The 17,056-nt window shown below is 40.9% G+C and overlaps 3 protein-coding genes across 6 annotated transcripts; 1 reads left to right on the top strand and 2 right to left on the bottom strand.

The window, feature by feature from the left end:
- Positions 1-581: 581 nt before the first annotated feature.
- Positions 582-5,796, bottom strand: LOC306818077 (arf-GAP with dual PH domain-containing protein 2-like). 2 transcript variants are annotated; one of them, XM_079335447.1, is made up of 11 exons: positions 5,486-5,796; positions 4,974-5,104; positions 4,416-4,507; positions 3,441-3,526; positions 3,202-3,317; positions 2,967-3,113; positions 2,765-2,848; positions 2,591-2,653; positions 2,378-2,455; positions 2,057-2,285; positions 582-1,240 (listed from the first exon to the last, which is right to left on the bottom strand). In XM_079335447.1, the coding sequence occupies exons 1-11, from the start codon at positions 5,571-5,573 to the stop codon at positions 1,212-1,214; spliced, it is 1,143 nt and encodes a 380-aa protein (XP_079191573.1). In that variant the 5' UTR covers positions 5,574-5,796; the 3' UTR covers positions 582-1,211. The 2 variants fall into 2 exon arrangements, with proteins under 2 accessions (XP_079191573.1, XP_079191574.1); XM_079335448.1 differs by having other exon boundaries at positions 3,202-3,314.
- Positions 5,797-7,047: 1,251 nt separating this feature from the next.
- On the top strand, positions 7,048-10,102 carry tefm (transcription elongation factor, mitochondrial). The gene is made up of 5 exons (XM_079338287.1): positions 7,048-7,260; positions 7,516-7,997; positions 8,884-9,033; positions 9,143-9,321; positions 9,399-10,102. The coding sequence occupies exons 1-5, from the start codon at positions 7,218-7,220 to the stop codon at positions 9,661-9,663; spliced, it is 1,119 nt and encodes a 372-aa protein (XP_079194413.1). The 5' UTR covers positions 7,048-7,217; the 3' UTR covers positions 9,664-10,102.
- On the bottom strand, positions 10,100-16,574 carry atad5b (ATPase family AAA domain containing 5b). 3 transcript variants are annotated; one of them, XM_079338286.1, is made up of 14 exons: positions 15,824-16,574; positions 15,343-15,696; positions 15,178-15,274; positions 15,021-15,100; positions 14,697-14,836; positions 14,024-14,186; positions 13,533-13,816; positions 13,339-13,432; positions 13,190-13,254; positions 12,139-12,316; positions 11,934-12,058; positions 11,027-11,850; positions 10,752-10,910; positions 10,100-10,211 (listed from the first exon to the last, which is right to left on the bottom strand). In XM_079338286.1, exons 1-14 carry the CDS (start codon positions 16,290-16,292, stop codon positions 10,133-10,135), a joined length of 3,111 nt encoding a protein of 1,036 aa, XP_079194412.1. In that variant the 5' UTR covers positions 16,293-16,574; the 3' UTR covers positions 10,100-10,132. The 3 variants fall into 3 exon arrangements, with proteins under 3 accessions (XP_079194412.1, XP_079194410.1, XP_079194411.1); XM_079338284.1 differs by having other exon boundaries at positions 15,018-15,100; positions 15,824-16,573; XM_079338285.1 differs by having other exon boundaries at positions 15,018-15,100; positions 15,343-15,693; positions 15,824-16,573.
- Positions 16,575-17,056: the final 482 nt, after the last annotated feature.

Genomic DNA, 17,056 nt, shown 5'->3' with positions numbered 1-17,056 from the left:
TCTACTTTAAGTTTTTCTTGGTTTGTTAGTTTATTCGATGATATTTGTAGAGCTGCTGTGAGCTTCTTGACTCTTTGGGGTGGGAGTTCAGCCATAACAAAAATATAGATATTTAATTATAATTATAATAATAACAAAATAAGATATAGAGTCAAAAAATAACAGAAATAAAAAGGAATAATTACAACTATTTTCATAACTGTTCACTTGTTTAAAAAATACACATTGATTTTTTTTTAAATTACATTGTATTGCATATTTTTTTAATGCTTTTTATTTGGCGTTATCCCTTCATTTATTAATCTCATATTCTATATTTAATTCTATTACTTAGATACTTCATTTATTTATTTGGATCTCCATTAACCAAAGGAGCAGATACTTTTCCAAGGGTCCGCTCAGACTGCTGTGGCAAACTATAAAAGTTTAGAATAATTCAGCATTGTCATTTATTCGTTTCTTCTCAAATGGATTAATAAAGTTATATATCTATCATCCCATATTTACATCCAAGGTATCAAGTGTATGTAATGGATTTAAAGTGTAATTTTACCTATGATATTGAGTGGAGATGCAGAAAATAAGGAACACACACGTCAGGAAGCCTACAAGTAATACTAAATGGTTAATTTTGTCAGCACGTTTTATGTGAATGGTTGCAGAAAATGTTTGGTGTAAAACTCATCAGACTGACACACACAAACCAAACCTAAGAACGTGCGTGTGTTTTGGTGTGTGTTGTGCTTTAGAATTCTCCAAACAATCAAATTACCTGAAACGTCATCCATGACACATATACGAATCAAAGCTTGTATTGTATTGATATGTATTGATTATTGTACAGCCTTTAGTGGTGCAGATTAATAGTGTGAACCAAATCTTTTCAAAATGTGCAAACTTAGTCATAAAAAAACATTACCTATACAAAAAAACCTTATCCTCGTTTTCTCATAAATAAAAAATGGGAACTAGGAACTCTTTTTTGTGGTGTCATCATAGTTGAGGAAACAGTTTCTTATGTGCACAGATTTTATGAAGCTTGGTGTCCTCGCTGAGTTTGAATCACAGACACTGTAGTCCAAGCAAAGTGTTTGAGTTAATCGTTTGACGCCCGTGTGAAGTCCTGTCTATAAAGTTGATTTATCCAAACAAAAGGTTCTCAAGCATCTTCTGGGAGTAAGGCAGCCGTCCCTTTTTGTCCCAAAGGATCTTCATTTCCCCCTCCGCAAGGTGGCTTCATCTATTAACAACAGGAAAAAGTTAGATACACATACAGATTCTTTACTTAAGTTTCTTAACATTATTTGGAATCACATGGACTAAATTATTCAGCCAATATCTGTTCCATAATTTCATTTCACTTTTTAACAATACAATTATAAAACAAAACAAAAAGAAACAAAACAAAACGACAAACTGTGCTCTGTAAAAAGGTAACATTTGTCCTAAATACATTCCTCCATTCTTCAAGTATGGAGTGGTTCAAAACAGGTGATAATGATGAGCTTACTGGGATCCACAATCCCTCCATCAGCTGATACAAAGCTGTGAGATTTCTGATTAGTTGTGATCAAATAATCTTATAATCCTCCATGAGATGGAGCTTGTTATCCTTCATTAAAATGCACAGTATTCGGGTGCTGATAGTTTAGCGGTTATGAAGCTTGTATGGAGGCTGTAGTCCTCATCGCAGCAGCTCTTGGAAACATTGGATAAAAACATCAAAGATATCAGTATTTTGAGTAGGCTTATGTATTAGTTTCCTTCTCCATTTTTTTTTCTTCAATGTACCTGATTCTGTATTTTCATCGATATAACCCTGACATTATTTTAAGCCCTGAGTCTGCCTTATAGGCATTCACAAAAAACTCCAATAGGTTGTTTTTAAATGTCTTTTGACTTTTTAATATTGAGCTTTTTAGAGCCGTATTTGAAGAAATCTAAACAAAAACAAAAAATGCTATTTAGGCTATATTGTGGCTTCTCTAGTGTCTGAAATAGCCAGGTTTAAGATAGACACACAGATTCATTTGAGATGTTCTTAACAGCAGCTTACTAGAGTAGTCCTCAGGGGTCATGGGCTTAGAGATGACCTTTTTGAAGGCCTCCAGCCACTCCCTCTGCTCCTGCTCCACCTCGCACATGAACACAAACTCCCTGCCCGGAGTCTGCAGCGTGATGCCACAGTGCCAGCGACCTCCCCTCGAGCTCCGCCCGCTGAACTCCGAAACAGAGTAACTGTGGCCCTCTGTGCCGATAAAGACAGCCCCAAGCTCTGTGGCATCCTGACAGAGACGGTGGACACAGAAACACACTTAAAGAAGCCCCAATCATTGCTTAATCGTGAACTCATTTCTTCAGAGTCATTTTTGATTACCAGAGGAGTTTTGAAGTAAAGAAGCTTCCTGTTTAATGAGCACAGCGTGAACCACCTCTTCTTGAAGGGCTCCCGTTGCTTAAAAAACAAACAAACAAACAAACCAACAAGGTGATACAGTCATGAAAAAGAAAAAGAATCATATTCACTATCAACTAAAACAAGGCATAGTGCATCAAATGTATTCTTTTCTAAATTCAACAGGTGACAGACCGTTGGGCCAGTTTTCTCCATGTATCCCTCCTTCAGGCAGTGTCTTGTAATCTGAGGCATCAACTGTGCAAAGAAATACGAGTATAAATACAAATATAAATACGGTTAACCAATCAAGTTTTAAAGACAATCTGAGAATCTTTGTGAGATGAATCTTTTGGAAATGGGTCTCACTTCATTGGTTTGAAGAGTGGGATGTTTCTTCTGGAGGTAAGACAAGCGTGTTGCACGTATAGCATTGAACAAGGACACAATAACCTTTAAAGCATAAGAGAGGAACAGTAGAAATGTTATATCTGTGAAACAAGCCTGTCTAAAAAGTTCTTTCAGTTTGAAGCTTTAGTTAAAACAAACAGTGAGTGACAGGGGTGCTTACATGTCCACTCTCGTGATACACAAACAGATTCCTCGTGCGTTCATCCTGCAGGTAGGAGATCTGTAGACCGTGAGCGTGACCGATTTTCTCTGGCTGGAAAACTGCATTCAGGTCCTTCATGGAGATTATAGCTTTGGGAGCCTTGGACTTTAATTTGATTTAAAAAAAAAGGTTAACAAATTAAAAAAAAGAAAAGTGGATAAGATGATGACACTGCAAAAGGGCTATTACTCACATCCTCTTTAATGAAGTACTTTAGGGTGAAGTCTTTCCGGGACAGCAGGAAGGTCCTCTTTAGAAACTGCTTGTTATCTTTGCCCTTCTTCCACAGTACAGCCTCAAACAGGTCTGCTTTACATGGATCAAATTAAAAAAAGGGCTTTTTAAACCAACCAAACTGCATGCAGAGTCAAATGAAAAGTAAAATGTGTTTCTGATAAAAAAAGAATATTTTGTTGTGAGTACAATGATGACCTGAGCTGTAAGTCTGCTGGTAGCAGTTTTCTCCAGTGAATTCTTTTCTTTCATACTTCGCTTTGATCCATTGCTCTTTAAGCACTCTGAAAGCAAAGCAAAGCCCAGTTTAAACTCACACTAAAGTAAAATAGACAAAGACCTGTCATTAATAAGGGTCTACAGAGTGATTTTACATACGAGCAGTAACGTACATTAGAAGAAAACAAATGAACCCAAACAACATCAAAATAACTGAAAAGAGGGTTAGATGGCTAAGATGTACTGTATATTGAAAATGTTGTTACCCCAGTTGATCTCTAACTCAAAGAACATTTTTTTAAAAAGTAAAAAGAGAAAAAAAGAGTGAAATAAAGCAATGATAAATATAATTTAAACAATTACCTAAAGCCTTCAAGAAATAAAAGAAAACACGATAAAAGCAAGCAAAAATATGTACCGGTAGACAGAAATTAAAATCAGATAAAGGCAAGAGAGAAAAAATATAAACAAATGTATGAAATAAAGAAAAGGAAATAAAAGCAACACAAAGAAAAATGAGGATATTTGTGAAACAAAGCGATCTGAGGAAAAGGAAGAAATAAGATTTTTATTTAAGTAAATAGACGATAAAAAGAAAATCAGAAGAAAATTTCATCACATTAAAGTGAGTCTTAAAAAGTGATTTTAAAGATGTCACTGGGCCGTGTGTGTCCTCAGGCAGGTTGATCCTAAGACGAGGGGCCCTGATAGATAAAGCACCATGTCCTTTTGAGCGGCCACTTTGGAACGAACCAGAAGGGCCCCCACTTGAGGAGCTACAGAGCTGCGAGCTGGCTGTTAATATTCACTCCAGAGTCAAAGTTAAAACATTAGTTCCTCTTTCTGTAGCTCTCCACTCCCATTCACTAAATACACCATATGTTGATTGTCCACTTCTTACTTCCTCTGCAGTAACGATGTGAACCGAAGGTGAACGTGCTGACAGTGACTCACATGCAGTCCTTCTGATGTGGCTGGTAGTAGAAAGCAGGGACACACTTTTCAAAAATGGTTTTGGCTGTAGAATTTCCCCTTTCCTGCATGAACTGTAACCACAGGGAGGTAAATAGTTCAAATACGGACAGTTCATATAAAAGTAGATTTGTCTGAAGTGGCCTGTACAATATCACAAAATCAAAATAGATCCACAGCATCGTTTTGGTACAGACTGCCTACATGACTCACATGTAACCATGCAGTGCTCTGTTTCTTTGTCATTATTCATGTTTCATGTTTAGTGTGTGCTCGGTCAATTCCCCTGCAGACATGACAGGATGACTTTCAGTCATTCATTCAATATTTCTGTGTGTAAACTAAATGAGTAAATAATAGCAACCCATGTACATAGGCTATAGTCCTCCAAGCAAGCAGGCAGTCAGTCAGGGTTTAAGTCAGATCATTTCCCACTGTCTCTTTCTCTCTGGTTTCCTACTCTATCTACTGTCCTATCTAATAAAGCATACATTTATAAACACATTTAAAAAAAAAAAAAAAATGCACACAAACCTATACCTCGACAAGTGAATCCTCCCAAAGATCCAGGCGGATAGATTTCACTCTGTTGAGAGTGGGTAAATTACGATGTAAACCTGAACAGTTCAGGCACACAAACACACCAAGAGTACAGGAGGCCCAGTCGGGCTCTGTGAGAGAGAAAAAAAAGAGTCTTACACCAAGAAGCAACAGTACAAAGAGTTATCAGTTTGAGCAGTAAAGAGAGATCACAGCACGATGAATTCTTAGAGGCTAATCTGCTCCGCTCTACAAATCCTATTGTACATTGATCATTGAATTTAAAGGATCTATAAGGTTTAGATTTCTCTCATTTTACATTCTGTGCCAGGAAACACAGCAGACCATCACTTCCCCTTCAGAGAGATTATTTACAAAATGTATTATGAAATATTTTCATCATTAGAGTTTGTTTCTTGTAGTTTAATGTGGAGGTAACTCATCCCCATTCTTAAGACTTGAATTAATAAACATGTTCTTTCTTTAGAGGTTTTAGTTTTAAGTGTACTCACCAGGAGCCCCACAGTCAGCACAGACGTTGTTACCAGGCTGTCGCACCAAATCAAGCAGGATTTTGTTATTTCTCTCCAGACTGGCCATAAGTGAAGCTTCTGTCAGACTGACATTCAAGTCCCAACAGAAGAGACGCAAAGTATCAAATCCATATTGATCAGCACAAAGCCTTTCTGCTCTGAAGCAGGTGAAAACACACCAGTTTTTCTCAGCAGCCAGCAAGCCAGCATTTCCTCTTAGCAGCACAGCATCATTTATTGTTCGGCACACAAATGCAGAGGTCCAGAAATAACAGAGAAAGGAAGTGAAACAAGCCCCAGTATGAAGCTGCGGTGATTGAATTACAGAATTCGGCTGATAGGCTCATATGGACAGCAAATAACTTCTACAGTGTAGTCACTGATTAATAACAAGTTTAGAGTTTTATTTTGATGATTTGGTTTGCTAAATGCTGAAACTACTGACAAAAAGTTGATGAAGAAGGAATGTTAAAAATGTGTCTTGTTTTGCAATTCACCAGAAAAGTCTTCACTCTGTCGATGAAGAAAACTGTAAAAGACAAACCACAAGTTTTGAAAGGAAAAGTGTGTGTGTGTGTGTGTGTGTGTTTGTGGGGGGGGGGGGGGGGGGAGAAGCTAAAGCAGTAAAAATAAAATGCAGTCCTCATTATTGAGGGTTATTATCAAACTGAGGCTGTGGTGGCAGAATTGGTAAACTATCCAGACCTTTTTAAATTAACTCACATCATTGAAAATGTATTTTGATGCGAGAAAAGAACCTCTATTAGTGATGCATCAATGTTGACAAAACAGTTTTCATAAGCTGCTAGAGGTCACACAAATTAAAAATGTAAGCAATTTTGACAAAATCATATTTTGCTGTTTAAAAATCATAAACTGTTTCTGTGGGAAAATGCTGCAAAATAAAGGGTTAAAAAAGATTATTTCTATTTTTCTGACAACCCAATGGCTTTTTACACTGCAGGTTACACCTACCTACCCATTCACACACTGATGGCAGAGAATGCAAACCTAAAAAATGTTGCCTTCCTAATGGGGCCCCATCTGATAGCACACTTTCAGTGCCCTGATAAGCATTGCATACATTATTGCAATTGGAATTTTTTGTTTGGGAATGATTAAAGAAAATGAAAAATACTAATGTCAGCTGTTTGGAGGGGCCCCCAGTGAATTTCTGCCTAGACCCAACCATAGACCTTATAATCTACACTGCACATCACAATGAGTGTCCTCAAATAAATCCTCTCAAGTAAAGGCTGGAGTACCCAAAAGTTCTTACTAAATGACTTTATTTCATGTAGGCTTCTTACTTTATATAACCGCTGGTCATTTGTGGGGATACTATGAACAGTACAGCACAATCTTGTGAACACATTCCCTCACAGTTATCTTAACCATGAAAAAGACATAGGCTATAAATATAGCTCTCTATTAGACATTTTATATCGGGACTATAAGCAGTCCTTTGATTTAATAGTTTGTCTCTACACACTGCCAAACACTGGGTGGCGCTACATTGCTGTTAATAAGTTAGTTCTCAAACTATTAGAAGAGAAAGAAGAAGCAACAAATCGGAACCAATCTCAGTGGTGTTGTAGTTTCCCGCCGACCAGCTGGGAATGGTCGGACAACAACCGAAGGGCAAAAATGTTCATTTTCCATAATGATTTCCCCCAAAAAAATATTGAATAATTAATCTAAGTTAAAGAATATGTGGGTCGCTCGGCGGTTCTTATCGACGGTCGCTCAGAGAAGTACGTATTTAAATTCCCTTCTACTTCCTGTCAGCACAATTTTATTCACATACAATTAAAGCCGGCATGTGTTGATTTAGAACGTTTTAATGATAATTGTTTAACTTTTTACCCAGGATAAGTAAGCGTTATTGCAGTAAGACTTAATTAGTTTTTCCTGACCTGACAGCTTTAACTTAATGTGCTGTGCACGTTTTCTTGATGTGACTTTTTAAACTCATCTCTTATATTATATCATGTCATGTTTTGCTGCAGGTCATTATGCAGGACGGTCCGGGTTGTTCCGTCGCCCTCAGCACGCGGCCCTGCCTGACCTCGAGCTGCGCTATCTCCAGTGCACGTGCTGCTGGCGGAGCAGGGTCCCCGTGGCTGGGTTCGAAACCCTGGACTCCACCCTCTCCCCCCTCACCTCCTGCGAAGAGGACACCAGACCGCTGGACGCGTGCTACACCTCCGATCAGAAGCACACCATCCTCCAGCTGCTGAACAACGCCACCCCGGCCGAGCTGGCCGGCGTGAAGCTCCTCAGAGGCCGCAAGTCGCTCAACATCGTGGAGTACAGGACTAAACATGGACCCTTTAAAACCCTGGAGAGTGTGGTGAATGTGCCTCTGCTCAAGCACAAGAGCGCAGTCACGGTGTTCAACTCCATCCTCAACCCCGTGAAGAAGGAGAAGAAAGTGAAAATCCAGCTGGCCAAGTTCATCAGGCCAGAGATTGACAGGTCGTGGTTGGAGGTCAGGTTTTGTTTGGATTGTGTAATGTCAAAAAAAACACCTCAACAAGTGTCTGGGTAGCCAAGAATTAACTCTGTCAGCAGACTACAGAATATGTCCACTCAGCTTCTTTATGGCTCTGCTCTTTCACATTAGATTACACAGTAGCTGTGCACGTTGTGAGGACAATAAGTGACGTGCATTGTTCATTAATAAACACAAATTAAAGGCAGCATAATAACTATATATATCAGAGCTTCTTTGCCAATCTGTTGTTCTTCACGTAACAGTATCTTTGTTCCCAACATATGTCCCTCCTTAATCCAAAATAATCCCTGAAAGCAAAAAAATTCTGGAGCAGTTTATCAGAGCACTCGTGCTTCATCATATGACTGCATCAAACTGTTATGAAAGCACGGCCATCGTACCCAGGAACCTTACATGGCTTGTTCAGGGATGAGACAATAGGTCTGGATGTGTTTCAGAGGCTGTTACATTTACACTTCAGTATTTTACTTCTTCAAAGACTTTCTCAGGGATACAGAATAACAAACAATTGGTAATCCCTAGAAGTTTCGAGAAAAAGGAGGTAATCAAGTTTGAAGAATTTGCCATGGTGGCATTTTTTAACATCGTCCTTTACCGGTTAAACTTTGAATTTTGTTCCCACCTGTGTGTGGACTGACGCGATTAGATTTAACTTGAGGTCATCTCAATCTAAACAAACAAAACTCAGCATGAATGAAAACACCACCTTAGACGCTGACATTGAACAGCCATGTAAGGTTCCTGTCTTGTCATTTCCTAAGTCAATCAAAATGTTTAACTAAAAAAAATAAATATATATATATATATATATATATATATATATATATTCACATGTATGATTCTGTATTTGTTTTCTCAGGATGCCAATGCCGTTGTCTCTATAGTCTGCGGGACTCAAAAAATTGCCTGGGCTCATGTTGACCGAGGGATGACTGTACTGGACTGGCAGCAGCTGGTTTGTCCAAATTTCTTGAGGGGGACTTACATGGCCTCCGCTTACTTGAATGATGTGAGTACGACTACAAGAAGCAACAGCCATTGTGTTTACCTCAACATTCTGGATCGAGTCCTGGTAGGGTATCAAGTGCATGTACTATTTCTTTTTGTTCCGCCACTAGGTATCTGCGTTAGTGACACTTCTCCCGTCTGCAGACTTCTACATAATAGAGAAATCCTCCATCTCAGTCCAGAATACGGCTCTGTTCCCCATCATGGCCCACATGAGGACTGTGGAGGCCATGCTGTTCGCTCTGCTGGAGCCCAGAAACACTCCTCCGGACTCTAACATTCCTCCCAGGTGGTTCAAGTGACATTTTGTTTTAGGGGATGCGTTGCAGATTTTTTTTTTGTTAACTTTTCTTTCTTTCTCTGCAGAGTTTTGAACATGATGCGTCCCGCTGTAGGACGTCACTTCGGACTCATGGTGGGGGAGTCGCGGACCAGCGGGGCGCAGGCAGTGCAACAGATGATGACCGAGTCTGTGACGCAGAAGCTTCCTAGGATTAACTTCCCTCCAGAGCTGCTGATGAAGTACAGGAACGCTTTCCAGCTGGGCAGCAGGAGAGGAGGGGAGGAACTTTGTGACGCGCTGCTTCAGGCCGTGGCTTTTTACGAGCTGCTCAGTCAGTCGTCCAGCTAGCCGGCACATGGAGCGACCTCTGCTGTGAACACGCACTACAGCCCCTCAAACAAATCTCCAGACAGGAACTGTTTAACCTTTGAACAGATCTGGTGGTGGTTCATATATCCTACATCGTCACTGTTACAAGAAATACTCTTCCCACTGTTATTTTGGATGCTGAGTGTCAGGGATGTCAATCTATTTTGTTGTTTTGCATAAAGTAATCTCTGTGATCAGCCTTTGTCCCCTCTCTTGTTTGTGCTAAACTCTGCACTATTGTCACAAGTAACCCACATTACTATCTGAATAATTATGGTGCTCAGAAATAGATTTTTTAAATTATAAAAATAGATTGTTTATTTACTTTTCATAGTTGCACATACATGTAAAAAGTTCCCTGTGTTGGGCAAAGACAGTTTTCAGGAAATTCACAATAAATAAATACTGAGCACAGTGAGGATGTGAGGCTGTATTGTCTCTAGTCTCTTTACAGAAACTCTTCAGACAGGAGTTGAATGGTCGACTTCGAGAGGCCCAGGCGGCAGTTCTTGACGTAGTTCAGACTCCTTATTTGGGAGATGCATCATTTTAAAGGTTTAGAATACAGTTTTTCTGTTAGTAAATCAGTAATCAGTAAAATACAGACTTTAATGTCATGGATCTATCCTCTCCATTTTCTCCTGCTCCACTTTTCAGAAAATGTGCTCAAACAGGCAGTTTGGAGATTTTCACTTCATGACATCACAAAGGGCAGTAACCCCTCCGGCAGGTGCAACTTTCTGCCTTCAGACCGTGAACATTAAGATATGGTGCGAGAAAGCCCGAGCCAATGAAGCCCTTCCTGAGAGGGGCGTGGCCAGACAGCTTATTTGCATTTAAAGCGACAGACACAGAAACAGCCTGTTCTGAGCAGGGCTGAAATAGAGGGGTTTATAGGCATGATCAAATTCAGGATCTTCAGGGATTTGGGAAGCTTGACACCTATTTTAAATCTTTGAAAGGATAATATGTGACCTTAAAAAAAAGGATTCATGAAGTATTCACTTTTGGATCTGATGACAGGTTACAACTTGATTAGAATTAAATCAGTTCAGTGTCAGTCTCACCTGAGGGGCTTCTCCGAGTGTTGATGTGCTCTCTGAAAGCGACAGATGCAGCGGAGGAGGGGCATGTAGTCGACACCAACAGCTCTCCTGTTCCCCAGCAGGCTGAAAGATTTACTACACAGCACCTTTCTGCTCAGCTCGTACCTCCTTTGGGACAGGCTGCAGGGGACAGCCATGAATATGACAGGGTACAAACATATAAAACCGTACGTCTAACAGATTATAATGCCAACTCTTAATCACTTTTAATAAGCTGCGATGGAGAAGAGACTCACCTTGGTGCACACAGAGGTTGAAAAGTAAAGCTTAGGCCCCGTCTTTTCAGTGAGTCAGGTGGTGTCAGTCTCTCCAGCAGCCTCAGCCACTCTGTGTCTCCTACTTCCCGTCTATGTTTTTGGGCTTCACGCCACACCATAGACTGCCAACAACAACAACACCTGTGAGACCCTAAGCCCTCTACAGCAGCCTGAATATCCAACATCCTCTCCTGGCTCAAACTCCTGCCCCCCTCCTCCTCCTCTCTCATCTCATCCAACAAGCCGTCCTTTATCTCCGCTCCTGTCCAGACAAACGCCTCGGGTTTGCATGAGCCTGACACAACAGGCATGGCAGCAGGAATTGTGGCATCAATGTAAGACATGAGATCAAAAAAGTTGGTCAGTGTGTCCAAACCGTCAGTCACCACCTTGGCTGCAGGTTTTTCAGTGTTTTCTCCTGAACTTTGGGCTCTCGGTGACAATGATGATACTCGCGGGATATTTTTCTCCATGTCGGCAGATGAAGTTGTGTCGATCACTGGTTTTGTGTATTTCCTTCTGCTCAGCCTCGAGGTAATTCTACATGGTTTTCCGTCTGCGTCTGACACCTTTGGACTGACATCTTCATCCAGCTGCAGGATGCGAGGATGACTGTGAGAGGGAGCCACCTCACTCTGCAGCACAGGACTAGTTCTGGTGTTGAGGGAACAGACTGCAGTGTCCATGTTGCTGGTGGGTAGAAGGAGCTCCAGGTTGCAGTAAAGAAAAGGCACAGCTCTTCTCCAGCTCTCAGCCAGCAGCCTCAGGAGCTCACTCATGTCGACTTCAGACCAGAACTGACACTGAAGAAGAAAAGAAAATATTCACATGGGAATGTGTTTAACGTTTGGCGCTACTACACACAAGGTGAGGAATGAATACTTACCTGTAAAAGGTTTTGTAGTTTTTCGGGTGTTGCAGATTGAAGACCCAGCATGCTAGCAGAGCAGCCGGTGTCACATTGAGGAAGTTGGGAGCCGAAGTTGTTCCCACTTTCAGAAACACTCCTGTCTAGATAAAGTAATTGAAAAAGTAGTCATTGGTCCTTGTCGGGAAAGGATCTTGATGAGGATTTATTGAAAGTAACTTACACTTTACATCAACAGGCTCTTTAAGCCGGCCTCCTCTGCTTTTCACCCACAGCTGCAGCTGCAGCAGGCTGCGTCTGATGTCACCTCTGGACAGCCTGAGGAGGCTGCTAACATCTTCCGACTGCAGACGCACATTCTCAGCCAAAGCCACCAGCTGGAGGTAGCTGCACACATTCACCTTGGAAAAGATGGAAGGAGTTTACGACAAGCAAGGTTATTGTTTTGCATATATTTGATAAAATTATTTAGCAAGTGTCCGATTGTTTAATGGAACATCAACACTGATTTTATATAAATATGGACGTTACATCTCCATTTCCTTCTGATGTATAAAATTCAAGCCAGATGAGTAGCTGCTGAAAATCCCTATTTAGAGCCAAGATACGTGCGTTACAGATCAGCTTAAATGTATCAATAAAACAACCTACAGTCTACAGTCAACAGGAGAAAAGGTTCCTGTGTCGTTTTAAATAAAGAAACTCATGTTCATAGAAAGTTCTTGACTTCACCGTTCTTCGACCTTGTCTGATCATCTGGGGCACACAGCGCCTTAAGAGCTACATTTGTCAACATGGCGGTTAATCGTGACTTTCTATAGCATCTAATAAATAATTAAAGTTTAACTTCAACCCAGAAATGAACTCTTGGACACACGTCAACGCAAGAACTAACTATGATTACAAAAACCATGTTTGACAAACAAATTATTTAACATGTATTTTCAATTCAAAATTTGACCCATGATCCATCTGTTAACATGGAGGAGGCAGATCTTATGACCTACACTGTAACAAGTCAGTTGGGGGAGAGTCAAATGTTTTGGCTTCACTTTCACCAGTTGTGATGTCCCTCTTTTTATACAGTCTGTGTCTCCTACAGTATGCGTCCCCCCTTCTTTCTTATATTGTTCTCATCTTATTGACTTTTTATCTTTTATTTCACTTTTATAGTTTTATTGCTTTCTAGCTTTAACTGCCTTTTGATACTTGCCTGTTGTATCCTTATTTGCATTTACATAGTAGACACAGAACAGTCTCTTTTGTTATCTTACCTCTGATGGAGCTTTGTAAATGACTTCTTCCATGCAGCAGCTGAATCTCTCTCTGAATGAGGAGTCTGTGGAAGACATTTATTTTTTGTATCACATCTTGTCTTTAAATCCTTTAAACCCTTAAAATGACAGCATGTGTTTGTGTTTACCGTTGGTGGTCAGAATTACAGGTCTTTTAGTGGTTGCCATGAAAGTCTTGATGGCGGCGAGGAAGCCAACGTCATCATCAAATATGACATCGACCTGCGGGAGCAGACAGTTGCAAACCTTTCAGTCCAGAACAAACATATGTGGTGTTCGGTCTTGTATCCATGAAAAACACGTTTTACGGTGTAGGCTTTACCTCCTCAAACAGAATGAGCGACGTGGCTGTTTTCTTCTTCTGTGGCACGCTTTGATCACAGCCGCTGGTTTGGTTGCCTGATTTCTTGCCCTCTGGTATTCCAGATGGTGACGGGCCACCAGAGTGTAAGACATCGGCTTTGTTCTTCATCTTAAAGTAGTTGGCCAAAGTCCCTGCGGCTGGGTTAGCTTTTCTTTTGCGAGCTGAGCGGCCGAAGCTCTGAGCTGCTCTCTTTTTTGAGGAGGAGGAGGAGGAGGTGACATTTCTTGGAGTCACTGTTTTGCCTGTTGAAGAAGAGAGTATGTTTCACAGTCCACTAACATATATTCAAACCAGAGAAGAAGCAGGTGTTTCACAGAATATGTGTGGTGCATTCTTGTTTGAAGTAAGGTAAACAAACTGCTCATATTTAGACTCTATGGTAAGCTAGACGGAGGATTTTGGACAAATATCTGCATTTAAAATAAAATAAAAAGTAATCTGAGTCCTACCAGTTAAAGTGTCAGCTTTTGCAGTGCAGCTGTAGTTGCTAAAGTAAGTTGGTTTCAGCGGGTCTTTCCCAGACATCTCCACTAGGTGGGACTGGGTAGCTTCCTTCAGCTGAGACAGAACGTGGTGCCCACTCCGCTGCGAGGAGCAGTTCACCTCAAATACCTGTGAATGATGAGGTTAAAAAAAAGAAAGATGATTCCTAACTTCTGATCAATCTAGCGATGTTTGAAATTGCCCTCCGCAGACAAATAATGTTTCTTGACTTGAATTGAATGAAGAGGCAAACAGGAGGTACAAATCAGTCAAATCAACATCACATGTTGTGAATAAAGTAACCCACTGCACAGCGGGTGCCAACAAAGAAATGAGATAATGAAACAATAAACGCAGTTTGAGCCAGGTTGTAATCATGTTCATTTCTGCTGCAAACGTTGACATCTCATGTGAGATTTAACGGACTGCTTGGCTCAAGGCTCCAAGTGGTCACTCAAGGAACTACGGTTGTTTTTGCACTTCTGGCTTCATTTCTCAACAGTGGAGATTGCTGCTTGGTACAACCTGTCTGTGATGTACCCAACTACCTCAAGCTCACATTTAAACAATGAAAATGGATTTAGATGATCAGCCTATAACAACAAGGATTCAAAGGTATTGTTCAAGTGTGATTCCGACCTTGAAGCCGAGCTCCTGGGCACACGCGTACACAGAAGCCGTCTTGCCCACACCTGGAGGTCCTCTGATGAGCATGGTGTTACACAGCGGCTCCTCCTCTGCCCCAGCTTCACCCAGGAAGTCTCCACAGTCCCATGAGCCTGCACAAGATGACACTCGTCACGCTTTCACAACCAAACACAGCACACGTGAAAAACTTTGTGCTACATTTAAAAAGTCATGTGCTTACCAAAAGATAAGCAGGTTCACGTCAGCATTTAAAACATGAGAAACTACATCGTTAAAGGAGGATGTTAAAGTGTGAATAAAGCCAGATCATACCACTGCTGTCTTCTTCTCGTTTTCTTTCCTCCATGTTTCTCCTTTCCTCACAGTCGGCCCTTTGTTTCCATTTCTTCAACCAGCTGAACTCAAGAAAAACACTTTGACTGATTTCAGATGCATTAGCGAAAGGGCGACAGACTCATCACATCAAACTCACCTTTGCAGTTTATTCACAGACACAGAGTTGCCTATGACTTCCCCTGAGTGCTGAGGACTGTATTTGTCTGTCCAGAGAACATCCTCATAACTTGAATCTAGATGAAAAAAAAAGGTCAATTCTGCTATTTAAAGGTGGCAACGTTGCATAGATAGAAACATGTACCTGTTTGGGGACTGTGAGAGATTTTGAGGGACTTGCTGTCACATTCGTTGTGGGTCATCAGTCCAGAATTCAGCTCACTGGGATTCACCAGGCCTGGTCTGCTTCCACTTTGCTGCCTCAGTCTGTGTGTGCGACTCAGCCTGTTTAATCGGGACTTGTTTTTCCCGGTCAGGACAGGACTTTTCTGGACACTTTGTGGAGGTGTTTGACAGGGATCCATACCAGCAGCAGCAGCAGCATCTGCAGTGACACCAGACCTGAGACGCTTGGGCACCCTCTCCGAGCTTTCATTCCTGCGTTTTCTCTTCTCCTTTAAGCGGCTATTTGGGGAGCCGAGGTTGGGGCCGTTTTCTACTTTTGAAAGAAAGGAAGGTATGTTTGATTTTAATAAACACACACTCAAGTACAATGAGATGGGGATGGCTTTGTTAAGTTAAACTGAGGTTATTCAGAATTATAAAATAAAGTCTCTAAATCTCACCTTTGGATCTGAAAGTGTGCAGCCCCTCACTCACTTTCTTCTGCAAAGTCCTGAACACTGAATGAACTGGAAATGCAGGGTTACATGTTTGGATTTCTTCCAGACAACTGTGCAGAACTGAGACTGAAAGCTTATCTCTACAGGACCCCTTTGTCCTTGTCAGATGAGACACTGCTGAAAGTCGTTGTCTGGGATTTTCCAGCTGTTGCACATCTTTACCCTGAGGAGGGAGCTCTGATTCCTGCAGCCTGTCTTCACACTGATCCAGCTTCCCATCACAGCTCCGTTTAACCTTGCTGTGCTGTGATTTGTGCAAAAAAATTGGAGCAATTTGAACGTCTTGTGTGCCACAACAAGTCCTCCTCGGCTGCAAGAGTGCTGCAACATCTGCTTGATGTGTGTCCTTTAGAGATGTTGCAGGGGACTTTTTCTGGCGTCCGCACAGTGTTTTTGTTTTGGGGTGTAGCATCTTCACATTTCTTGATTTGTTTGAGTTTATGTCGCATCGTAAAATCACCCTTAATTCAAACGCTTCCCGGTGGCAAATTGACTCTGACGTCAATTTGTGCGACGTAAACCTTGGGCAAAGTTGTAAGAGTTTGTCATTTATAAATGCAGTGCTATTTAGCTAAATATGATGGAATATTAGAGAAATACGCTACAAATAAAAACTACTCGCCTCTTAAGCGTTTCAAAGGTTGCGTCGTATCGAGAAAGTCTAAACTATTATAAAAATAAACTATGCGAGATGACGTTTAAAGTGAGCGCGACACGGTCCAAGTTTTAGACAAAGATCGTCTATAATGAACAGACACGGCACAAGAGGCTGTTACACAGATTGAAAAGTAAACATTTATGGAGGTATGAAGAAGTTAAAAGGGACACATGACAACAAAAACAAAACATTTATTTATTGAACATTTATTTGGGTAACCCATCAACGTATATTTGGGTAACCATTTTGTCGGTGTATCGCCCCCCAAGAAATTGAAATAAACCCAACCAGTCCTTTGTTCGTGGTCTCCATAAGTCTTATAACACAGAGAAAATGTTCGGTTTCAAATGTGTTCTCCTTGTGATGTAACAGTGGGAAATGTGTAAGGTCTGCATTTTGCATGTCTTAATTTAATACTATTAGAGAAAAACTGCAATGAGACCCTTTAACTTCACATCTCAGGGAGTTAACATTAACAAGTGAAATTAAAATGTCTATGAAACATCTAACTTGGACTT

Source organism: Symphodus melops (genome assembly GCF_947650265.1).
Source record: "Symphodus melops genome assembly, chromosome: 2".
In the NCBI taxonomy this organism is placed as follows: Eukaryota; Metazoa; Chordata; class Actinopteri; order Labriformes; family Labridae; genus Symphodus; species Symphodus melops.
Note: the sequence above shows the minus strand (reverse complement) of the source record. Positions and strands in the feature narration are given on the sequence as shown.